At 33.0% G+C, this 24,347-nt stretch overlaps 3 protein-coding genes and 1 long non-coding RNA gene across 11 annotated transcripts; 2 read left to right on the top strand and 2 right to left on the bottom strand.

Moving 5' to 3' along the window:
- The first annotated feature begins 2,020 nt into the window (after positions 1-2,020).
- Positions 2,021-5,624, top strand: LOC124448876. Of its 2 annotated transcripts, XR_006949300.1 has the most exons (6): positions 2,021-2,075; positions 2,258-2,520; positions 4,622-4,729; positions 4,843-4,912; positions 5,340-5,392; positions 5,517-5,624. It is a non-coding gene; the product is annotated as an uncharacterized LOC124448876 (long non-coding RNA). The 2 variants fall into 2 exon arrangements; XR_006949307.1 differs by lacking the exons at positions 5,340-5,392; positions 5,517-5,624 and adding an exon at positions 5,164-5,227.
- Positions 2,889-6,647, bottom strand: LOC124448854 (uncharacterized protein C8orf34 homolog). Of its 3 annotated transcripts, XM_046999842.1 has the most exons (15): positions 6,435-6,647; positions 6,264-6,342; positions 6,049-6,156; positions 5,909-5,960; positions 5,464-5,775; positions 5,159-5,312; positions 4,790-4,847; positions 4,547-4,708; positions 4,353-4,455; positions 4,225-4,281; positions 4,102-4,160; positions 3,958-4,000; positions 3,808-3,895; positions 3,477-3,603; positions 2,889-3,354 (listed from the first exon to the last, which is right to left on the bottom strand). In XM_046999842.1, exons 2-15 carry the CDS (start codon positions 6,321-6,323, stop codon positions 3,238-3,240), a joined length of 1,500 nt encoding a protein of 499 aa, XP_046855798.1. In that variant the 5' UTR covers positions 6,324-6,342; positions 6,435-6,647; the 3' UTR covers positions 2,889-3,237. The 3 variants fall into 3 exon arrangements, with proteins under 3 accessions (XP_046855798.1, XP_046855791.1, XP_046855801.1); XM_046999835.1 differs by having other exon boundaries at positions 6,264-6,647; XM_046999845.1 differs by lacking the exon at positions 2,889-3,354 and having other exon boundaries at positions 3,542-3,598; positions 6,264-6,647.
- Positions 6,648-6,735: 88 nt separating this feature from the next.
- LOC124448836 (muscle, skeletal receptor tyrosine-protein kinase-like) lies at positions 6,736-11,749 on the bottom strand. The gene is made up of 10 exons (XM_046999816.1): positions 11,564-11,749; positions 10,852-10,952; positions 10,384-10,516; positions 9,627-10,093; positions 9,165-9,551; positions 8,800-9,087; positions 8,337-8,524; positions 8,005-8,184; positions 7,504-7,741; positions 6,736-7,424 (listed from the first exon to the last, which is right to left on the bottom strand). The coding sequence occupies exons 2-10, from the start codon at positions 10,919-10,921 to the stop codon at positions 7,123-7,125; spliced, it is 2,253 nt and encodes a 750-aa protein (XP_046855772.1). The 5' UTR covers positions 10,922-10,952; positions 11,564-11,749; the 3' UTR covers positions 6,736-7,122.
- LOC124448805 (TBC1 domain family member 2B-like) lies at positions 9,242-24,340 on the top strand. 5 transcript variants are annotated; one of them, XM_046999795.1, is made up of 40 exons: positions 9,407-9,466; positions 9,543-9,701; positions 9,809-9,869; positions 10,084-10,174; positions 11,352-11,408; positions 12,095-12,211; positions 12,560-12,686; positions 13,089-13,140; positions 13,648-13,681; positions 13,762-13,830; positions 14,012-14,083; positions 14,151-14,223; positions 14,470-14,526; positions 15,345-15,414; positions 15,480-15,582; positions 15,660-15,725; positions 16,544-16,597; positions 16,678-16,747; positions 16,891-16,940; positions 17,047-17,097; positions 17,253-17,279; positions 17,386-17,449; positions 17,546-17,562; positions 17,884-17,983; positions 19,571-19,713; positions 20,009-20,087; positions 20,202-20,308; positions 20,385-20,470; positions 20,547-20,643; positions 20,797-20,887; positions 21,034-21,129; positions 21,255-21,491; positions 22,052-22,117; positions 22,204-22,262; positions 22,580-22,658; positions 22,766-22,830; positions 22,920-22,986; positions 23,065-23,109; positions 23,315-23,527; positions 23,826-24,340. In XM_046999795.1, the coding sequence occupies exons 11-40, from the start codon at positions 14,043-14,045 to the stop codon at positions 23,904-23,906; spliced, it is 2,454 nt and encodes an 817-aa protein (XP_046855751.1). In that variant the 5' UTR covers positions 9,407-9,466; positions 9,543-9,701; positions 9,809-9,869; positions 10,084-10,174; positions 11,352-11,408; positions 12,095-12,211; positions 12,560-12,686; positions 13,089-13,140; positions 13,648-13,681; positions 13,762-13,830; positions 14,012-14,042; the 3' UTR covers positions 23,907-24,340. The 5 variants fall into 5 exon arrangements, with proteins under 5 accessions (XP_046855762.1, XP_046855751.1, XP_046855757.1 ...); XM_046999806.1 differs by lacking the exons at positions 9,543-9,701; positions 9,809-9,869 and adding an exon at positions 9,242-9,260 and having other exon boundaries at positions 9,406-9,466; XM_046999801.1 differs by lacking the exons at positions 9,407-9,466; positions 9,543-9,701; positions 9,809-9,869 and having other exon boundaries at positions 10,077-10,174.
- Positions 24,341-24,347: the final 7 nt, after the last annotated feature.

Genomic DNA, 24,347 nt, shown 5'->3' with positions numbered 1-24,347 from the left:
CTTTTTTAAAAATTTAAAATAGATAGTTGAGCACTAGAGCAACGCATGTTATTTATAGGAACCAGATAATCCTTGTTTGCCATGAAGCACTTGGATGGTTTAATCGTGATACTTGAGAAACAGTAAATGAGAGAGTTAAATCAGAAAGATACAAACCAATAAAAGTTGTATAAAACATCTTGTCTAAAATTATATGTGTTAAGAAAAGGCATAGTGTCAGAAGAAGTTATTTGAAACATTGCTTGGTTTATTTTCTCTTTGAGAAGAGATAAGATAAAACAAATAGATAAATTTCGAAAACAAAAAACCCCGTTTTCGGGCCATGCTTCCCGATACCTTGTTAATCTTAAGGCACTAGAACGCCGCATGTTAACGTTTCGGTAGGAGAGTTCGGCCCCTCCACGCTATCCTACTTGGGAGATGCAATAGCAAGCTTCCGCCCATCAAACCCCGAGATCACCTGCGATAGGCTTTGCTCGGGATACGCAGGGAGAGTGCGGTCGCGACCCGAAACGTCTGGACCCCTAAGCCACTGCATACATATCGCACCCAGCTTCCACTGCTAGTTGACATCTACTACATGAAGTTTTAGCTTTATATATATATACACAAATTCAAAGGCTTACGAAAGTTATGGTATTATTACAGTAACTACTGCGCATGCTCCGAGGTTTTCTTTGATAATTTGCGACTAATTGAGCTAATTGCCACGAAAGTAGTGCAAGTACATATAGTTAGTCGTTGCCATGACTATGAACAATTAGTCGAGTGGACTGCGCATGCGCTTGAGCATGCGCAGATGATTTCCCCATTAAATTGTTACTAAGCATGATATTTACTTAAAAATTGTCGCTAGTAGATGCAATTGGTCGATGCCATGACCATGAACTTGTGCAGCTGGTCAAGTCGACTGTGTATGCTCAAGCAGACTGCGCATGCGCAGATGATTTATCTGAAAATTTGTGAATGAGCGAGTTTTTTACTCCATAATTGGTACTAGTACATACTGTTGGTCGTTGTCACGATAATGAACTTACAGAGTAGGTGCAGTTGATTACGCGGGCTAAGAATATATGTCAATTAATATGTGACAGAGCAAGCTCTGAAATTGATGCTTGTATGTGCGCTTAGCAAATTTTCAACCATATATTTTTTGCACGCTCTTTGTCTTCTTAAGCTTATTTTGACAAATGCATGTCAAACTCATCAACATTTTGTTACGCCACTCTTAATATCTGTGACAATATTAGAGATGTTTTTTATTTTCTCTAATTTATATTTATATATAGAGATTTTATAACTTTGTAACTGCATATTTTATGCATAAACAATGTTTTAATATTTATGACAGATATTGTAATTCGTGGATTAAGGTAGAAGAAATACTTGAAAATGAAACTTCCAACAGTGAAACAAAATCAAGCGTGACAGAAGAGAAACAACGACGTCCAGGTTGAAGATAGCTTGATGAAATTGAACGTAGTTCAAGCACCCAGCGTACGCTCGAGAGTTTTGGATGAGGACTCGTTGACCAATTAAAACATGAATGATTCCAAGCATGTTGACGACGATAAAAGCTCTAGCGAGGACGAGGCTCCAATGCAAAAACTATCCATTAATATGACGTAGTCTACGGAAGATATGTTCAAATGAAATATCGATGAATCACATATACAGTTTGGAAGCTCGTTGGCTCACGTGGTATATAGTAGTGGGAACTGTTCATGATGTTGGTGAAGATATAAATAAACTAAACATAATCAGAATATGTTTCATTCTATAATCAAAAAATTTATTCATCACTGCTGGAGGTTTTGAAGAAGCAGTTGGTTGCTGATGAGGACCAATCTATAGGTAATTTATGGAATCTATTTGTATTGAGCAATCTTTACAGTTGCTTTTTGACTACATTACGAGAAGATAAAGCCGTATAAATTGGACTTTGCTCCGCGAAAAGCAACTAATATTTATTACCATAGTTACCCAACAAATAACTTCACGTTAAAATAGAGTGGAGATTGGAATGTAATTTCTTGATATCGTTTGGACTTGAAAGAACTTGTTTACATTGTATGGTACGAAGTTACACAGAATTTAAGTTTTTACAGTAAAATTCATATTATTTTGGAATTTGGTCATAAGCTCTCTGCCTATCATTGAAAACTGTTGTTTCACGTTTTTTGTGCATAACAGTATTTTCCCTAAATTTTACTGAATTTCGTCTCAGCTATATTGAACCTTTCGTTTTGTTTTGTAGTGAAAAAACAGTACAATGGTGGCGCATAATGAATCCTACATACTACATGATGTTTTTCGTGGATTTACTTATCTAATCGTTTATCACAATCATAGTCATCGTATAGAAAATCACGGTTGTCGAGAATTTACTTCATGGTCGTCATGGATTTATATCATCGTCAAGGATCAACATCATCGTGGTTGTGGATGTCAAATTAACCTTGGATTAATCAATTGAGGATTACGTTACTCTACGAAAGATGGCCAAAGACGACGTTTCAGGTTTGTGGTATTTTAGTTAAAATCCTGGTGAATAGCACTAACAGGAAGATGATTGAACATTTGTTGATTTAAATAATAAAGTAAGTTGTGTTCTTTTGATTCCTGTTGCTGCTTTTTTTCAAATTTTGTGCATGATACAGTGCTTAATGCTTTTTGCGGTCACAAAGTTTGCCTTCAAATGATAATACATCTTATATTGCCGAAAGCGTTTATTTGACAATCATACAATGTAAGATTATCACCGAGCAAGATAAAACAAGAAAAGTGCTATATATGTCTGATGTCGGTTAGCGTAAGATCTTGCTGAATGGCGTTCTTTGATCACCAGGATACACGATCTTAGGTTCAAGGAAATAAGCATGGAGTTCTTTGAATTTTTGGTCGTGTTTATTAGTTCTTGTACTGTTGTACAGTATTTATGTATTTTCCGTAGCTAAACATTAAAAATCTAATTGCATGAGTTAAAGCAAGCGTAACGTTTGCAAATTACGGTCAAAAAAATGGCGAAATCTTTGAAATAAGATATGTTTTAAGCTGCTGTAAAACCTCGTCCACACAGAATTGGTAAGTTTGTATATGGACTTTCCTCAAAGTTTGTTACTGTTTACATTATGGAAGTTACAATTAGTGGCATGGTTATTCACTTTTTATATCTCGTACGTTTTTTACATACGACTTTTTACGCCACTAGTTAATCAACGAAATCTCTTAGACGATTCATAATGTATCTTCGTCACTATTTATCTCCAAACCTCTGCTTGGCCATATCCGACCTTTCATACTGCTCTGGGATCTAGTGTTTAATTTTGAGCTTGGATCCATCATTAGGTTGCTCTAAAAGTGTATATGTATATTTATATGAACGAGTAACCACCAATTGCGGGAAAATAATTAATGTTAAAATAACAAGTCTTATAAGTTGTGCATAGGTAAGTTTTTCATTAATCATTTAGTACCTCATTGTCTGAGATTTCGTTAACTTTCCATCCTTGATTTCGCAAAGAATTAGGGAAATCGAAAAGGCTGGAGTTGCTACGTACTGAGTTAGGTGTAGCTGCTGTTTCTTCATCTTCTTTATCTGCACTGAATGAAGACATAAACACCATTGTTCATCAGCACTCTTTTTATTTATTGTAAATAAACTCTCTTACATAATATCTAAATTTTACTTGACAATTAGTTGAAAAGTTAGCATTACTGATTTGTACAAATGGGAACAAAATATTTGTCACACAAGCATTTTATTTATCTTTAAAGCTTAAAGATTATTCTTCCATTTGATCATACCTGAATCTAGAAGCCTTTCTGTCTCCATTTGGAGTAAATCGTCTTAGGTTTCTCTCAAACTCTACATTATTTTGTGACGTGGACTCATCTATAGAATCAACCACAAAATTTTATTATTAAGCTGTAAGAAACTCTTGAAAGAAAACTTACTTTCACTGTCAGTCAGAGGCCAGTATTTCTGCCCTCTCAAATTCTACGGTAATACAAATAATCTGAGTTAAGCCTTTATATAACAGGAGTAGTTAATGAAAGTTGAAGAAGTTGAATAATTTCGCTGTAGACTAAATTTATTACAATGTGTGTATTGAAGATTTTCTCGCTTGTTTCTGATGAATTGTCGTCAAAGTTGTTATCTGAAGAGGACAAATAACGTTAGACCTATACCATATGCGTCAATTGAATCAACTGCACGTTCACCTTTCTTCTTGTTTGTTAAACTGTCAAAAAGCATCGCGCTGAAATCATCATTTGTTACTAAAAACAAGAATTATTTTACATTGAATACATTCCAAAGTAAGGTAAAATTTATGATGTTTGTCTTAAACCTTTCGACTGATTGTCTGTTTCGTTGTCTATCTCTCTTATATTCTTCCTCACACGTCTTGCGTAAGTCTTCTGAGGAATTGCTTTCTCGCGATCATGTTTACGCTAAGTATATTCAAATAGCTTATGGAAATTACTATACTGTTATTTCCAAAAAAGTCAACTGGCAGGTGAAATCTGTTATTAAACATTTTACCCAATTTTGTTCCCCTTCAGTATTTGCTTTGCCACAATCAAAACCTTCTTGTTGTAAATCTTCTATTCTTTCTAGGATTTCAGTTCCATATTCCGGAAGTGATGATACATCTATGCTTCCCTTCTGTTGTTGCCGAGACTCATTCACATCTAACAGCAAGGCCTATGGAGACCATCATAAAATGTATTTCTGATAACAAAAAATCTTTTTGTAAAAGACATTTATGTATACATGTGTAACTACCTGAAGGTCTTGTTTGTGTTTTTGATGATTGTGTTTGCTGTTTCCTCTTTTAGAATTTCTATGAAAGAAGATACATATAAATGAGCAAGACACAAACTAAGGCATTCTTTAAGTTACATGTGTGTAAGTGACTGATTTTATTTGAACATGGTTATTCAAATATTGTACCAAGTTCAATATACAAAATTATATTTCATATTATACAAGTTCCTAAAATCCAACAAATTTATTCTTAAATTTACCAATGTGATCAATAGCAACAAGTTCTACTCAAAACAGAACATAGTTCACACACCATAGTTCAAACAATGAAAACTATAAATCTCTAACAAACACAAAGTTAAACAAAATATGTATCATCTATTTCACCTTAGAGTTATTTGATCAACCTGGGCATCATTGACTGAAGACAATTGCTTTGGGCCTAAACTGAGTTCATTTTCTAACCATGTGTTATGCTCACTGGGTTGAAATGAAATATTCTCTTCCGACGATGATTTCTTGTTCAATTTCCAGTTGTGAACTAAAAGGATTTGTACATTTATTTCAGGGCATTCATTATTTTGACATAAATGTAAGACAATGAAGACAAGATCAAAATATGTGAGACATAAACAAAGCAACATTAACTATGTTAAGGCTTGTTTATTTTATTTCATGTGTCATATTATCACCTTTATATTTTTCTGTATCACTTTTTTCCAAGGTTTTGTCATTTATGTTATAGATCCGACTTTGCATTTGAAACAGTTCATCAAAATCATGAGTAGCAACTCTTGTGTCATTATTCCAAGGAGGTAATTTTTGTGATATATTTTTGGGCGAACGACCGAGATTCAAGGACTTAGACGTATTGTTTGTCAAGGACTGGGAATCATTTCTCATCCATTTTTGCAACTGATTCTGTTTCTTAGTTTTCTCATGTAATCCTACAACAGGACCAACACTCCATGATTTTGCCAAGTTATCTGAATTTCCAGTGTTGTCTATTATGCACAAAAATAAATAAACGTAAAGTATGTCTTTTAATGTTGTTTTTTGTCTTGGCAAAAAAAAATTTGTTATTGAAATAAAGTATCCTTTTTATGTTATTTTCCATGCATAGTATACAATCTTCACCTAGAGAGCCAGTGGATGGACGAGATGAAGGTCTTGGTGAGTTGCTTTCTCTCTGAAATAAATTCGATATCAAAATAAAGGTTTTAGAAGATTGTTTGTGCTAATCAGAGTTATCAGGCTCCTTAATTTCTTGTACTTACTGCATCATTAAAATGCGTCGATTGTTTTTCATGAATGTTTTGCAATACTTTGAGAAAATATCCAATTGGATCGTCAGGCATATCTTGAATAACTCTTGCCATTAACGACTATATTTTCACATATTTAAAAATAAAAATATTTCGTTTTAAATATTTTGAAAAGGCTTCTTTAGATTGATTGATTGTCGTGTGTCGCGGTGTCGAATGAATTGTACCTCTAACAATGGTCCTATTTTATGTTTTTTCAAGTAGTTTTGAACTCTAACAGCAGCCATAGCACAGAATCATCCAAATCTAACAAATCAGAACCAGATCAAAACTGAAATGAAAATTTCTTGTACATAAACAAACATATCGACAACATAAGAACAAAGGTTGCCACATACTATTTAAATGGAACCATGGCAACGTTTACGATTGATATTGTGATAGTAAATTAGTAATTGTAGTACTCGGTATTCCCTCTGGCTTATTCACCAATGTCCTAGAACGGATTTTATATGGATGATTTTATGCATAACAAAAAATAAAACTATCAGAAATAGTTGTTGTCAACATTAAAATCTTTATTGGCCACAAAATTCCACACTGAAAATATAATTAATACAAGCTTTACCTGTGGCAAATGCTTTTTTCCTCCCCAGTGCTCTGCTCTGCTCAATAATAGCATACACTGATATCCAGTCATATAATTCATTCATATTCATTATTACATTGAAATATCTTATAATTGCTCTTACAAAGTGATTACAGGTGTTTAATGGTGTGTAGCTATGATTTATGGAATTTTGTGCCATATGTACACAATAATATACTTACATGTTCCTGTTATATACATAAATGTACACAATGAAACAATCCACAATGAACAATCCACTGAGAGCTTTTCCCACTTGTGACTTTTAGGTAGAAACTGCTTACTTGAATACCCTTGATAACTTAGTTAATATGAAAAATGATAAAGAAATGTTCTAGTCAAAAATCTTCGATTTGTATGTGATTAAATTGACAGTGAATGTTTTAAATTGTTGTCAAAATACAACTTAGTATGTTAACGTAATAAATGAGGGTTTGCTAACAATTGTAGCTGTTAACTTTTTCAGAAAACAAATATGTTTTCTTCGTTTTTCGTGAAACATTGTTAGTTTCGTTGTCATTTTGTCTGTTCATGACGTTTGAATTAATTTCATCATCAAGGCCGTCATCGTGGGCAGTGTTTACACTTCCATTTTCGCTTGAAGTAGAGTTTTTATATGAACTACCATTCTCTCGTCTACTCTTATTTTCTTTCTCCTTTACCGAATCATTTTCTAGAAGGGGATCTGTTTGGGTTTTTTGAGATCCATGATCGTTGACGACTGTCGCAGGTTCGTGAGCTAAAATGTATTGTAACATTGTGTTAATTTTTTAACTGTTCATGATTTATTTCCAATAGAGAGAAGAACCTTTTCTTACCATTCTTAGAAAATGCAATGAAGTTTTGATAATTATGCTCCGTCGTTTCTTTTTGTTTGAAATTTTTGATTGTAGCTTGTACCACGTTTCTTGGCTCATTCTCCCGCGTTGTCTCTCCATTCAATGCTGACATAACTTCATTGTAAAATGGTCTTCGCTTGGGATCCTTTCTCCAGCATTTCTTCATGATTGAAAAGACAAAATGGGGACAGAAATCTGGTTTTCCAAGACGAACTCCCTACGAGAATAACATAATTCATGGATAAGTTGACATTGCTATGTTTTGTGTAATGTGCTATAATGTAGCTGTTCGAGAGATTGAGAAAGCTTTCTGAGCTTTAAACTCTTTTCAATGGACGGTCTAGGTCAGCTGTTTTCCATTTATCAAGTTTAACAGGATTTTAGGAATTAAGTTAGACTTAAACTGGAATTTATATGATCAATCAATGTTTGGCCGTTTGACTTGATTATAAGATATATGAATAAGTCACTTCATTTCACCTTCACAATGAAGTTAAGCACTTGTTTATTCGTATAGCCATAATAAGGCCGCATGCTGAACGTGAAGATTTCCCACATGAGGACGCCATAGGAGTAAATGTCTGATTCAATCGTAAATTTGCCATAAAGAATTGACTCTGGTGATAACCAACGTATTGGTAAAACGGTGTCTTTCTCAATCTGAACAAAAGATTAAATAAATGATGGCAACATTTCAAGGTAATATTTCTTGCAATTACATATCTAGTTTTAGAGCTCTATTTTATATTGTTTTCATGTTAAGACTACACGCTATGACATCTTGCTACAGAAACTTGGCACTATTTTCTTACTTTGTAGTAGTTATTTGAATAAATATCTCGAGACATTCCAAAGTCGGCGATCTTTATCGTAAGATCATCAGCTACAAGACAGTTCCTTGTCGCCACATCCCGATGGATAAGATGATGGCTTGCAAGATGTTCCATTCCCTTGGCAACATCAACACACATACGAATGAGTTCTTCTCGTGAAAGATAATCTGTTTTGAAGGAAAGAGTTTTCGATAACATGTCAATATTTCGTAAAGGTACGTTTAACACAAATACGTGTGCTTTTCTCCGCAGGAAGTATTTGTAAAGATTGAAGTGATGTGGTGAAATGTAATCTACTAAGATAGAAAAGTGAATTATCAAACATTTGCTGGATCTGTATCAACGTATGAAGAGGAAAAAAATGCAGAGAAAAGTTCCTAACGACAAATCAATTTTTGCATGACACTGTGATCAATTCATACTGTACATCATGCTTTCGTACTTTTGTCAGTTTCTTCTATGTTTTTATTCTCTTCTTTTAAAGGTTTTGATTTTCTTAGGTATTCACTGAGATCTCCGTATCTCATGAACTCGAAAATCATACAATATGGCTGCTCAATAGCCGACACAGCAAGAAGACGAACTATGTTTGGATGATGAAGATAGTTCATTAAGCAAGCCTCTTGGTCAAAATCTCTTTTAGTCTCTTCTGAGAAGCCTTTTTTTAAGGTTTTTACTGCAACTATTACTTCCATGTCAGGATCTTCGTCGTTAAGACCAATGGCACGACCTTTCCGAAGAAAATATTTACTGATTATTGAAACAATCAATGAAATATAAGAGTCTATATTGAAATAATCAATTCACCTTGAAATACTTGCCCAAACTGTCCCTCTCCAAGCTCTTTTTCGTAAGCAACATTATCTACTGGAAATTGACGTATCATTTTAACGTCGTTGATAGGTAAGTTGGGTTTCAAAAACTCATTCTCTTTCAGCATGTTAATGTGATCTTTTACAGACTCGAATGGAAATTTTCTCCCTTTTGCTTTCTTCACTTCACATGTTTTCATGTCATGGTGTTCTCGTACTTTTCTTTTCATTCGTAGACGACATACGAGTAAAAACAAGACAAGCGTAACCAACAGCACTGAGACGACAACCACTGAGGTGATTATTATTATCTTATCTTTAGATTTTTCTCTCTCTTTTGGAGTATTTGCAGGAGCATCAGACATATTTACAGGAGGCTGATCTGAAAAAAAGATAACGTGCGGTCACTGACCTTGACTATTTATATGAAATGGAAACATTTTGCTCGCGTGCTTACCAAAGAAACCAGTCAAATAGCATTTCCTGCCAACTTTGCTTAAATCCTTTTGTTTATCAAGTTTATAACACTCAGGTAAAGTGAGATGAGCAAAGTCATTTTTTGAGCGATGCAAACTAATGATCGCTGCTCCGACCAACTTTTGTATTCTTCCTGGGCAAACTTTCTCGTACATTTCACAGTCTTGACGACAAATTTGTATGAAAGATCCATCATCACAAGGGGGAAGAATATAATGACATAGTAGGTGTCGTACTGTATGGAAACAGGTTTTATTAAGTTCATTCAATGCAACTACATTTATTAACTTTTGAAATTCTTCCAAAATTTTGTTTGTTTTGTTTAGCCCCATATTATCATCAATAAATCGTAGATGCTCACGATACTGTGGTACTGAGCTATTTAGGTATTTGAAACATATTCCATCCTCTGGATATTTCACGCATGTTCCATTTAGATGTTTGGATCTGTGAAAAAATATTGTGAATAAAGAAAGCCAACTTGGACGGAGAAAAACAGAACGGGTCCTATGGTCCAACAGCAAATATGTATGTATAGCAAATATATACAAATTATTCTCACAAATGTTGTGTTGAATTTCAATTTTTTGCTAAAAGCTTTGTTTAAGAGTTTAATACAAGGACTACAAACGCTTCATTCTACAAAAGCTGTAGAGTGCTGTTTTCTGGAACTGGAATATTAATGATCGATTGTCTTATGTGATTTTTAAAATTGGGAAGAAAGAAGATCATCGAACCTGTAACAACTGTAGTTGCCATTTGATATTGTTGTATTCCAACAGCATCCCAGAGATAAACATGAATTCTTCGTTATTGCTGTGTCACCACAGGATGTAACGTCGTCTTCTTTCATGAATGTACAATACTCACCTAGAGGTCATTATTGGAAATATGCATAAAAAAACCATGAATGTGAGGAGCATATGGAAATAATTTTTGATCATGATACAGACTAACAATCTTAATAGCATTTCAAAGTCTTCAAATCTAAGTTTTTCTTTTAAATGAACGTGTATGTTGCTTCCGGCATGCCAAAATCGAAATGCTCGGAAATGATGATGACCGTTGTCGCGTTTGTCCAGTAAATGTACATCTTAAACTCGAAGAATTGACTTTTGACCACTATGAAATACTATACAATCCCGTTAATTTTGCAAAACGTGCGCAAAAAAAGTTTTAATATTTTACGCCGTGATACAACTTACCCAAAATATATTGTTCATGATTTATTAATACCAGAACGTAAAAGACAACAAGTAGTTTACCAATGTCCATTATTTCCAAACTTTTCGCACAATAGTGCGCTCTATAAAAAGCAAAAATTTTCAAATGCCTAATGAGAAATTTCGAATTTTGTTTGTAATAAAGACACGAAAGTTTCCAACAGATATTTCCTCGTTCACATGACAAAATGCTCGCCTTGGATGCATAAATTTCTCGGATAGTTGATCACAAAATGAGAAGTTGCCAAGTAGGCCTATTTAAAAAAGGATGTAAGCTAAATGACAAGTGTTTTCTGTTTCAAAGGAAATAGCTGTAAAACAGGGTACACCTCTTTTGTCACCGCTTTATTAGCGACTTATTGTTGAATTCTTTTGCCATTTAAACTTTCGTGTTTCCCTACATAAACAAAGTAATTTGCTCCATGCAGCAATTATTCATTTTGAAATACACTGTAACCACAAGTTTGTAGTTTCCTTTTCAGGAGGTTGACTGGAACTGTATGAGTGTATGATCTCCGGTGACTATTTTTGATGCTAAGGTATTTTACATTAACCTAAACGGTTGTTTGTTTTAATTTGACAAAATCTGTTCTGTTGCAACACGTATATTACCTGAGCATGGTATAAAAGACGCGTGCAGGTTGAAAGACAATGACAACATATCACTATTTTTAATTCACATGCAACAACTAACCTTTGCTTGGGACGTGATGATTCCAGTAATTGTTGTGGATAGAAACTTTTCACTAATGACAAATTAAGATTGTACAATGCATTACTGCACAATCGCCAGAGGTAAACAGTGTTATTTGTTAATGAAGCAATGTGTCTGACATTTGACACGACTCGCAAACAACGATGAAGTTTGCAATGATTAACTGTTAACAGGACTCTTTCTCGTTTTTGTACGATAAGAGATTTTTTGTCAAGATGGAAAGATTGCAAAATTTTTTACGACATTTTTTTTGTCAAAATATCTTCATCATGATTGTAGTATGTTTTTTGCGTTTGAAGTTTAATTAACATAAACTGCGTCATGATATGAAGAAATTTGAGATAAAGCCAATTGTAAATTTTAACATTCATAATTATGGTGGCCACAGGCCAGTGGAGTATCAGTTTTCGACCTGAGGCTATAGCATAATAATGCTTCATTGTATAAACTTCCCAAGCTAAAATGTGTAATTATGTTAAAATATTGACGAGTGCTTATCTTGGTTCGTAGGTAAACAAAACCAGATGTTGTGGAACCCATCATTTTGTTTAGTTCCGTGTGAAAATTGGGTGGGTGGCTGTCCTAAGTCAATTATATCATTTATGACAAGAAAGTGACGTTAAACAGGTTAGGCTATATGTTGGTGATCAGTTAATAGTGTCTCTTTTGAAAGTTTTGTATTTTTTTGCAGATAATGAGCGGAAATGAGTATCTTGAAAATTGTGATTGAGAAATTTTAAAAATTATTTTAATGAAAAAAAATTTAACAACCTACAAATTTGAAAACAATATGGATTAATCGATCCACTATATTCTTTAATGAGATTTTATATTTAAATCATCGATGAACCGATAAAAAATAGCAGATTCGCAATACCTAAAATATCCATTCGTTTTGTGACCGGCAATTCATACCCGGAAGAAACGTACTCGTAAAGAAGGAAGACGACTAATGGCAGACAAATCTGATTCTAGAGACGAAACCTGGGAGGAGTTGACAATTCCTCCAGAAATAGAGCTTGGAACACCTCAAAATGAAGGAAACCTACAAGAAGAATCTATTAATAGGGATAACAATGAGATAGCAAGTAAAAAAACAGAGGTAGTTTCAATTGTATTTTTCCATTCTTGAGCAAAACATTAAGATAAACGTCATTTAGTTCAGTACTTACGATATGTTCTGACGAAATAAAAGTCGCTTGTTGACTTTTTCAGAAATGCATGTTATAGTCGTGATGTGCGTTTGAAGAAACTTTAATTGAATTTTGATTTGTGCTTTGTTGCACAAATCGACAATTTCAGATTATTTGCTTTTCTATTTACATAGTAATTTTAAATTTGCTTATGTCTTGAAGACAAACCATGTATGCTTTTGTATTAAAACTCTCCATGCCAACATGTACTCAGAGTGAATTGTTTAGTATGGTGAAGATACGTCAATATACATGATGATCATTGCATAGTATTGTGAATATTAAAATACACTTTTGTCGTTTTATTTTAGAATAATTTACCTTCAAAAGCAACACTTTGTGGCTTTCTTGAAAAACTTGGAGGTATTAGCTCTTTGCATTTACATTTTTTAAATTTCAAATCATAATAATATATACTTAAACAGTTGTATTGACATTCAAGTGTATCCTGGAATTCTTCAATTATTGTTGAAGGATCAAGAAGGATAAAGACTCTAAGTAAACATACATTCAAATTGATGCTATTAAATTGTTATCAAGGTTGACAACACTAATATTTTTTGTTTATCACAGAGATTTTTAGTCTAGACAAAGACATGGTTAAACATTGTTTTGTAATGTGTTTGCATGTTACTGCTTCTTTTGCATGTTACTTATCTTGCTTGAGAGAAATAACACAATATAATTTAGCCTTATGTAAGAATAACATTTACTCAAAAAAAAGCCTTTAGATACATACCAGAATTATACCTTTCTCCTAATAAAGTGATTCATTTACAATGTCAAAAAGACCATAAATTTGTCATTGATTGTCTTGACAGTAACTAAAATAATTTAATCTTTTTTATGTATGTTTATTATCTCTGGTAGAGAAAGGACTGCTGAGGACTTACAAACGAAGATGGTATGATAGACAAACGTGTTCATCTCAACGTCAATTTACAATGTTTTTTTATATTACAGTATGTTATTTTTTATTTAAAGGTTTGTGTTTGAGCCAAGAAAATGTTTTTTATATTATTTCAAAAATCCTGATGATTCCTATGCATTAGGGTAAGCTTTAGGATTCCTTGTTTTGTTTCTCGACCTTTCGTCTTGGGCTTGCATTGATCAAGTCTTGAGTTCTTCCAAAGTTCTCCTCGGTTTGCATATGTCAGTGCAAATACAGTAAACATCTTTTATTTCTTAATTGAGGTTCATTTCATTATTTGTGATAAATAATTTTCTATTTCAGACATATTAATATCAGTGATGCTACATTTTCAATGGATATTTCAGCTGGACGAATGGATCAATTTGACATATGGTAGCTACTTACTAATACAAATTCAATATAACTCGTTTTAAGTCTTTCTCATTTTATTTAAAATTAGCACTGCAAACAGAGTGTTTCATTTGCAAGCCGAGGATTCTCAAACTGCCCGATACTGGCTTCAACAATTACAGGTTGGTTGTGGAAATATGTTAGGTATAAAAGATTGATATTTTGTACATCACAAAGTTGTAGATTAGTATGTCTTTATTTAATCCTCCAATGTTTAACATTGTTTCGGATAAAATACCATAATAGAACTTGATCATTTTACACACAGTTATATAATATTCCTTCATGAAATTGGCTGTGAATAATAGTTGAGATCTCGTGTAGCCAGTAAAAGGCTGGGCTTATTTTTGTTTCTTTTTTTTTTTCAGGCGAGGAGACTTAAGTACAGTAGGACACTAACAGCCATGTGTCACACAGGAGTTGATGTTAGTGATTTTTAGTGTAAAACTTGCCTGACAGCTTTACAGTATTGTTATGTGTAGATTAGCAATAAATATGAGGATATATCACACCATATTAACTTTTTTTGGAATGGGGTCAGTGCCCAATATTTTCAACAAATCAATACAAATTTTACTTTTTATGCATAAGTAAATTACGTAATAAGTCTATTTGAAGCATGTCATGTGTCATTTCATGTTATTGTTGAGGAAGTCTGTTTACTTTTACAAATGGTGAGATTAACATTATGTTTTGATGTATGTAAATTTTTGAACTTGGTTGTTGAAAGTCTACTTTCGTTTCAGTTTGAGGAGGAAGTTGAGTTGTTGCTGTTATTGATTCCCTAAAAAACAAACATGAACTAAGTGTGAAAAGCAAACTACTTTCTCTACAAAACTACCTGGTTTTTTAAGCAATTTGATTAGCGCTCTTTTAATGTTTCTAATGGATATTCTCTCTATATTGTGTACATCAGCAAGATGTGTATGTCTTGATTAAATTAACATAAAATGCGTTTACACCGTGGATAAAAAATAGAACGCGTTAACCATGGTTCACAAGACAGCAAGTGGTTATTAGCTTGCGGTAGTTATCCTTGAAATGTTTGTATTTTCCATGACACCAATGGATGTTCACATCATGATACATGAATCAAAATCAAATTGGAGAAATGGAGTGATTCAAAATTCATGCAGTGTATTTTAAACTTTCCACTAAAATACGAGTATTTTTTCAATGACCTAGATGAAAAATTTCATTCAGAAATAAAATGACGTTTTGTAAATATTGTTGTTTTTTTCAGACGGTTCCTGAGCCATGTGAAAGTCCTGGTCTCATTGCAAACGTTTTGTCTGAAAACATTAAAGAAGATGGTACATTAGTTGTTTGAAAGGAAATAATTGTTGATTATTTGTAACTTTAATTTATGAAATTTAAGATGAAGATTTTCAGTCTATACCTGCTCCACAAACTGTTGGTGAAGATGCTGCAAAAAGATCACCGGAAGGCATCTTTTCTGCAATGTTTAAACATCGTGCCAGGTAAAATGTTGTTGAGTTTGTGAATCATGCTTTTTTCTTTCTAAAGAATACATTTTTCGTTTGTTTTTTATCACCAGCAAGCGATACACAGTTCATGAGGAATCAAGCGATACTCATCATGTACAAACTTCTGTACGAAGAAGGTTTGTCTCTAGCCTAACGTAAAGTTTTTAAAAACTTTACCATTGAACTCTGATGTTCGTGGAATAAAGAGACGAAGCATGTTTACAATAAAGGTTTACATTATACAAATATACATAATGTTTTACGTCGTACTTATTACTTTATTTTCTCGTGGCTGTAAGCAATACGTGATTCTTAATACATAGAGAATTAATAAACATTTTAGATGAACGACAAAATTTTTCAATTTTGTTTTTTTAATTACAAACATGTTTCGACTGTTACATGTTACATGTTTTGTAATTAAAAATATAAAATTGAAAAATTTTGTCGTTTATCTAAAATGTTTATTAAGTATTCTGATCATAAGATCATATGGTGACATAGAGAATTATAATACAAATTACCATCAGTTTGTAGATGTACTGTATGCATGAAGAAAAATTTAGCTCACCTGCGTAATTCAAACGTCGAACTTTACATGAACCAAACGCATTTAAAACAAAAGATAATGACGAAGTTTATCTCATTTTCTTTTGTCTTCAATGCGTTCGGTACGTGTGAAGTTCGACGCTTGAAACAGGCTTTAGACGCAGGAATTTCCTTTTCAATCTGTGTTATGGTTTTTAAAAATCTGTAACGTCAACGAAACAATATTTCTGACCATTGCAAAACAAGGATTTTATTGTTTATTGTTTCCATGGTGTCGCTTAGGAGCATTGATAGATACTTGTTATTTTTGCTTCAAGAAAAATTTATGTCTTCTTCAGTTTCTTTTGGTGTACTAACTAATTTCCCAGAATGGTTGTTTATTGACTATTTTTGCTGTATATTTCAGCGTATCAATGAGTTATGATAGTCCAGGAGCTAAAGCAAAAAATGTTACGTTAAAGTTAGTGAATAACTTTTTTGAAAAGCAATCTTGTTGAAAAGAGTGTCATAAAATTATGTATGAGTTGTCTTCAATTCTAGGAGATTTTCTGTGCGTGGAAGCAGTGTGCCAGATGATAAAACAACAACAGAATGTTTGAAATGTCGTAAGGTTTGTCACTTAGTAAATACAAGTTTCTTCATGTTAGTTTTTGATAAACCCATGCTATCATTAACAGTATCGACTAATTATGATTTTTTTCTAACCTTAAGTAACATTAGACTCGGTGTAAATATTTCTTAATCATTTCTCAGCTCAAAGAACAGCTGAAGCAATGTGAAGAAGAATTAGAGGATACAAAAGAGTAGGTTGAAATATTTGCTAACTGTTTGCATTTTAAAATACAACATAATGAGTATTGAGACTTCTGCTTTATGTTGTTATTTTGATGTGAAAATTTATCACTGTAGCTATGCTCAAGTGAGGCAGGAAGCTTTGGGATCATTGAATGAATTTTTAAGGTTTGTCATTTTCATATGAAATTAAATGACATATCTTTTCAAATACAGTCAAACCTGTGTTAAGCAAACCCCTTCATTAAGCGGACACTAGTGTGTCTGCAAAATACAAGTTTGACTATACTTGTCAAATATTGATGAAATTTTGTCATTTCCAGGAAGACAGTCTTAGATAAAGATGCAAGGTGAGCAGACTGCATTATTTTTTAAGTAATAGTTAAGTGTGCCGGGAGAAGGAAAGAAAGCATACTTTTTGTAAAAAATTGGTGTAAAAATTCTCGTATACTCCAGTCAAGGTTCGGAAAACACGACGGAATCACGTGATCAGGGAGAAAATATCTTGTACATTAAGAAGGTATGCGTGGACTTCCAAAAGTTATTTTTCACCAATATTTTTTACTATAAAGTTATTTGCTATATATATAAATGTTCTACTAACATTTTTATTTAGCTGGAGAAAAGATTGAAGTAAGAACATTTAAAGTCAATTGGTTTTAATGGTTTTTGTTTTTTTGATTTCCCGCGTAAAAGTTTTATACTCCAATATTCTTATTTTTGATCTTCGATTGTTGACTTTAACTGATGATTATAAGAAAGAACCATTTTTATCGATTGTTGACGGTCTAGTACACCACATTTGTCACCGACTTCAAAGATCACAACTCATTGACCATCATTTGCATACCATCACTGTGGTCAATGTGAGAATAAACATGCCCCTTATTGATGTAAACATAAATCTTGAATCGAGTTTTGCTACTGTTTAAAGAAAATATTTTGTTAATTTAGAGAGCAAAACGACCAGCTGTCAAATTATGAAAAAGAAATTGCAATGTTACGCGAAGTCATTAAGAGCAAAGATGAAATCGTGATAAAGACTGCAAACCAGGTTTGTGACAATATTGTATAATTAACAAAGCTGGGTACAGGTATAAATATGTGTTACGTCCTGAGTAATCAATGTACTTGATCTCTTTATACTTATGTCATAGTGAGGATGGTACATAAGAAATCAATGTACTTGATCTCTTTATACTTATGTCATAGTGAGGATGGTACATAAGAAATCAATGTACTTGATCTCTTTATACTTATGTCATAGTGAAGATGGTACATAAGAAATCAATGTACTTGATCTCCTTATACTTATGTCATAGTGAGGATGGTACATAAGAAATCAATGTACTTGATCTCTTTATACTTATGTCATAGTGAGGATGGTACATAAGAAATCAATGTACTTGATCTCTTTATACTTATGTCATAGTGAGGATGGTACATAAGAAATCAATGTACTTGATCTCTTATACTTATGTCATAGTGAGGATGGTACATATGAAATCAATGTACTTGATCTCTTTATACTTATGTCATAGTGAGGATGGTACATAAGAAATCAATGTACTTGATCTCTTTATACTTATGTCATAGTGAGGATGGTACATAAGAAATCAATGTACTTGATCTCTTTATACTTATGTCATAGTGAGGATGGTACATAAGAAATCAATGTACTTGATCTCTTTATACTTATGTCATAGTGAGGATGGTACATAAGAAATCAATGTACTTGATCTCTTTATACTTATGTCATAGTGAGGATGGTACATAAGAAATCAATGTACTTGATCTCCTTATACTTATGTCATAGTGAGGATGGTACATAAGAAATCAATGTACTTGATCTCCTTATACTTATGTCATAGTGAGGATGGTACATAAGAAATCAATGTACTTGATCTCTTTATACTTATGTCATAGTGAGGATGGTACATAAGAAATCAATGTACTTGATCTCTTTATACTTATGTCATAGTGAGGATGGTACATAAGAAATCAATGTACTTGATCTCTTTATCATATGGTACATAAGAAATCAATGTACTTGATCTCTTTATACTTATGTCATAGTGAGGATGGTACATAAGAAATCAATGTACTTGATCTCTTTATACTTATGTCATAGTGAGGATGGTACATAAGAAATCAATGTACTTGATCTCTTTATACTTATGTCATAGTGAGGATGGTACATAAGAAATCAATGTACTTGATCTCTTTATACTTATGTCATAGTGAGGATGGTACATAAGAAATCAATGTACTTGATCTCTTTATACTTATGTCATAGTGAGGATGGTACATAAGAAATCAATGTACTTGATCTCTTTATACTTATGTCATAGTGAGGATGGTACATAAGAAATCAATGTACTTGATCTCTTTATACTTATGTCATAGTGAGGATGGTACATAAGAAATCAATGTACTTGATCTCTTTATACTTATGTCATAGTGAGGATGGTACATAAGAAATCAATGTACTTGATCTCTTTATACTTATGTCATAGTGAGGATGGTACATAAGAAATCAATGTACTTGATCTCTTTATACTTTTGTGATAGCGAGGATGGTACTATATAAGAAATCATTTGAAGTTTTAATGATTGTTAAAATCATATTTTTTTGTTGTAGCTTGCAAACGTGTCTAATGCAGAAATCCATAAGAAAAAGGATTTTGGAAACGTTGATTGGAATCAAAAGACGAGAACATCATTGGAGCAAGAGAACACTTCGCCTTACGAAGAGAGAAAAGGAGCTTTTACAAGCTTTGGAAGGTAAGACTCTTCTTACTGTAGTTAAAGAATGGTGAAATGAGAGTATTGATGCCCTGGTCGTGTAGATATGGGGAACATTACGACCTTTTTTTGGCTTCTGTTTTTTCATTCAAGAGCAATTCATATCTACGTATCACAATTATAAAATTCTTAAATGTTTACAGTCGAAAAACCAGATGCGTTAAGCAACGGTTGAATAGAGACATCCAACTCAATTGTTTGAATCAGTTTCTTATGACGTTTGTTTTATCGCTGAATGACGATTAATTTAATTCGTTATTTCATCTTATTACAGCAGTGATGATGCATTCCGTCTTTTCTTACATCATATCGAAGAGCTTGATACAAATGAAGACAAAATAGAAAAACTGAAGGTTAGATAGGGATTGTCGTGTATCATAGTGTGATAGAGAGGGGATATTGTGGGTGACAAGAGGACAGCTTAAAGTTCAAAAGGCATACTTCAAGGCCACATTTTTTTCATATAGGTAGCACTACGTGCTTATATAGCTCAGAATAATTTCTTAAACTCGGAAGTTGTTGAGTTAACTAAACTGAGGAAAAATGATACGGAAAGAATTAGAAGTTACATCGCGTGAGTTTCATGTTTTACGTGCATGCAACACTTTCTGTTTTGATGCAATCATAAAATTTTCATATTTGTTTTACAGCAAAAATCAAACGCAAGAAGCAAATCTTTGTCGAATCAAGAGCAAATTTTATTTCTTAGTTGAACAAGTTAACACTCCTGTGAAAGGTATAAAAAATATGAAAAAAAGCCTGTCCTGTGTCAAGAGTTTTTCTTAAAGTTCGTGTTTTTTTTTATTACTCAGACGGTAAAACAACTGCAATATCTGAAGAGGTGATGTCACAGCTACTTGAAGAAGCTATACAATTTGAAACAGAAGGAAAGAAAAACGACGAGGGAAGGTTAGTTACTACATACTTGTACTTGGTTTACTTACTCACAAAAAAATGGTTATTTCTGTACAACAATGCATTAAAGTTATCTTTGTTGATGAACATTGAGCCCGGCGCATGTGTATGATCAATTTGCAATCGAACTTGGTGTTTTTGAAATAGTGCAGGTTATGATCGATATGGTTTCTACACTACTTTAAGTCAAGGGGACAATGATGGATTGATTTCTGTTGCAGACAAATTAAATAGACAGGTATATTTACTATTTCCTACTTGAATATGATTGAAAAGTCGATTTAGGATTTTTCAAAATACAATGGACTTAGAATTGTTTCAACTAGAATGGATTTATGATTTTTTGGGGGATGAAATGAAAAATGATGTTTTATACATTTTTAGGCGTGTGCCGTGGAAGACGATTTACGTAAAAAATCTTTGGCAGTGAAATGGGAAAATTTCATGATAGCAAACAGAAACAAAGATTTTCAAAAAACGGTATGTTTTTGCTGTCAATATTAATTTAATATCATCACCAGGCAAAATACACATTTATACGTAAATCTACTGCAATTAGCAACTTATTTAATATTCAACTCTGATGTATTGATTTTACCTTGCAGTCGGAATTGAAAACCCTCATACGTGCGGGCATACCTCATGACTTGCGGGCAAAGGTTTGGATGAAGTGTATCAACGATCACGTGAAAAGCACGAAACGCATGTCGGGGTCTGGGTACTACAAACGACTACTTGATTCTAAGAAAGACAACTTTTGTCCTGCCGAAAAGCAAATTGGTCTAGATCTTTTAAGGACGTTACCCAATAATAGATATTATGACAAACACAACGCTGAAGGGGTAAGGCTAAGGCTTCTCCAGTTGTCTGCAACCATCCATCATATACACACTTACATCATGTAAGTGTGGTAGACATTTATTTAGAACCCAATCGTCTAGATGTTTATGTACCGTGTAAGGTGAGGCAAGGACGCCATCTTGAAAGGTGGCAAAGAGCTAAACTCAAAACGAAAAATAAGCTAAAAGAAAGTTTAAAAACTAAATCATATTAAACATTTTAAAAATCAAACCTAGAGTATCCACTCTGTAACTTTATATCAACTCAAAAGAACAGATCTTAGTCGTAAATATCGTCACTTTTGCAACCTTTCAATATGATGGCTTGCATCAATCGTAACTATAGAATTTTGGTGGAGTCAGATATCTAGTAGATTGCGTTCTCGGTCATTGGTTGTAGAACACCCCTTGTTAATAGTTTTATAAAGTGTTTTTTTCAAGTTTTTTTAAATATAGAATTTCAATGTTAACTATAGAGTTTGTCAAAACAACTCATAATACTATTTATGTTGTTAATTGATTTGATTTACTTATTTTCATTATTAATTTTATAATTTTCATAGATCGAACAATTGCGACGTGTTTTATTAGCGTTTAGTCTTCACAACAAAGAAATCGGTTATTGTCAGGTTAGTTGCAATGTTCATACACAATGTAATTACATAGACAAGAAAATTCTTGAAATTTTCACATTTTGTGTTTCCTTGTTTCTTAGGGTCTCAATCGTCTTGCTGCCATTGCTTTGTTATATCTCAGCGAAGAAGAATCATTTTGGTAAGCATATACATTTGGTTTTTCTTTACTGTTACAATGGCTTTCATTATTTAGTTTGGTGTCCATATTTATATATCGGTTAGAAAAGAGGTAAAACTTCACTTTGTCCTGTGGAATTGACCAGTTTACAATTTGCTTCGTTGTTTTGTGTGTTAAAAGTTTTTAGGTTTTATATAGATGCTGTAGATGTTTAAGTCTTGGTTTTTCATGAAGCATTTTAGTCGATTTTCCAAACCTTTTCACAAATTCTACTCTACATGTCATTATCGTTTTTGTAATGATCAATGCTTACCTACATAAGTTTTGATTCTATATAGGGCACTCGTTACTTTGGTGGAACATATCATGCCAAAGAATTATTACTCCAAAACTTTAATAGCTTCACAAGTCGACCAGGTTTAAAGGAATTATGTTTGTGACATTTGGGAGATAAAGACAAGTCTAGTTAATTATTTCGTCAAAGTTGTGTTTTGATGTATTGTATTTTAATTTTTCTGATTTAGAGAGTACTGAAGGATTTGTTGGTTGAAAAAACCCCAAAGATTTCGGAACATTTGGACAAACTAAAGTATGGAATCTATGCACGTTGTTATGACAACGTGTACAGTCAATTTTCTTACATAATTTTGTATCACCTTTTTCTTCATTTTGTTACAGGATTGATACATCTTTGGTTACATTTAATTGGTTTCTTACGGCGTTTGTTGACAGTGTTCCTATAGAGGTGAGTGTTAATGTTTGACATATCTTTATACATGTTTATGAGAATTGTTAATGAAAAGTTTCAAATTTTTATCACCAGATCGTTCTCCGTGTTTGGGATGCGTTGCTGTATGAAGGATCCAAAGTTTGTATAGTCATGTGGACTGTCAATTTAACAGTCCGTATCGTGTTTAGTTTTGTGTAGTTTTTGTATAAGAACTCAAGTTTCAACGCCAGATTCAACATTAGATCACTCCTGATGAAGTCACTAGACTGCATTGATTAAGTCACTTAAGTGGAAACAGGTTGATGACTTGTTTGAATAAAATATTTCCAATCTCATTGTGTAGATTTTGTTTCGTTTTGCTGTGTCAATATTCTGGGTAAATGAAGCCGAGATTCTAAAAATTACTGATAACATGAAGATGTTTGAATTTCTACGAAACATGCCTTCACAACTTGTCGATGCCGACAAGCTTTCTCAAGTGGCATTTCAAGCTGTTAATCCATTTCCCATGCAAAAGATTTCATTGTTACGTCAACATCATTATGTCATTGTAAAGGTACGAACTGTTTCTTGTTGAGTTTAGTCGACATTGATCAATTTTAGCTCACGCGTAGGTTTTTTAAATAAATATAAAACGTGATGCCAATGGAGATCGTCAGAATGACACCATACTGTATGCTAGTTAAAATATATTTGCACATGCAGTTCTAATATTTTTGGCCGTTAAGTATATAAGGTTGGACATGAGAAGTATTGTTCTGTGGATAAAGATTCTGTATAGAAATATCTACATGTGTACCTTTGTTTGGAACAACTTGAATTTATGCAAAGACTGAAGTTAGTTATGTTTATAGAAAGAGCTTGCTGAGTTAGACAGAATGAGACAAGAATACATGGTGTCGAAGAACAATGATTCAAAAGTTACAGAAACTTGAGGTACCATCTTTCCATTTTATAGTAAAGATGGTATGTATTTTAAACTAATGTATCGTATATAGAGACTGGGGGCTTCGCGATGACAAAACATTTATAATCTGCTCTTTTATTATTGAGACTGTCGCATGCAATATTTCACCGCGAGGAATTTTGTTTTTAGTGTAATTTATATGAGAGTCTACGTAGATAAATATATTAGCTCAAAATACACTTGTACCATTAAGAAAGACTTTAATTTCTAAGTATTTCAAGAGCTCCTTATACACCTTATGCACTATTTTATTGATTGATCTAGGCAATAGGCAATTGAGCGAAGATGTTTTAACTCATTTTCCACTTTAAACTCTGTAAAGCAATTCTTTAACTGCACATTTGTTGCTGGAATGAAATATTTTAGAGCCTAAATACCTCAATAAATTGTGATGTTTTTTAAGCTTTTG

The sequence above is a fragment of the Xenia sp. Carnegie-2017 genome, unplaced genomic scaffold (assembly GCF_021976095.1).
Source record: "Xenia sp. Carnegie-2017 unplaced genomic scaffold, XeniaSp_v1 HiC_scaffold_13, whole genome shotgun sequence".
Lineage (NCBI taxonomy): Eukaryota > Metazoa > Cnidaria > Anthozoa > Malacalcyonacea > Xeniidae > Xenia > Xenia sp. Carnegie-2017.
Note: the sequence above shows the minus strand (reverse complement) of the source record. Positions and strands in the feature narration are given on the sequence as shown.

Excerpts from the sequence above, each read along its gene's own strand:
- LOC124448854 (XM_046999835.1), bottom strand. The coding sequence starts at position 6,323 with ATGGCTGCTGTTAGAGTTCAAAACTACTTGAAAAAACATAAAATAGGA. Across the intron at positions 6,157-6,263 it reads AAATAGGACCATTGTTAGAG|TCGTTAATGGCAAGAGTTAT; the intron begins GTACAATTCATT and ends GTGAAAATATAG. Across the intron at positions 5,776-5,908 it reads TCCATCCACTGGCTCTCTAG|ACAACACTGGAAATTCAGAT; the intron begins GTGAAGATTGTA and ends TGTGCATAATAG.
- LOC124448805 (XM_046999784.1), top strand. The coding sequence starts at position 12,537 with ATGGCAGACAAATCTGATTCTAGAGACGAAACCTGGGAGGAGTTGACA. Across the intron at positions 12,687-13,088 it reads TAGCAAGTAAAAAAACAGAG|AATAATTTACCTTCAAAAGC; the intron begins GTAGTTTCAATT and ends GTTTTATTTTAG. Across the intron at positions 23,110-23,314 it reads TGCTGTATGAAGGATCCAAA|ATTTTGTTTCGTTTTGCTGT; the intron begins GTTTGTATAGTC and ends CTCATTGTGTAG.
- LOC124448836 (XM_046999816.1), bottom strand. The coding sequence starts at position 10,921 with ATGGACATTGGTAAACTACTTGTTGTCTTTTACGTTCTGGTATTAATA. Across the intron at positions 9,552-9,626 it reads CTATTTGACTGGTTTCTTTG|ATCAGCCTCCTGTAAATATG; the intron begins GTAAGCACGCGA and ends TCTTTTTTTCAG. Across the intron at positions 8,185-8,336 it reads ATTCAAATAACTACTACAAA|ATTGAGAAAGACACCGTTTT; the intron begins GTAAGAAAATAG and ends TCTTTTGTTCAG.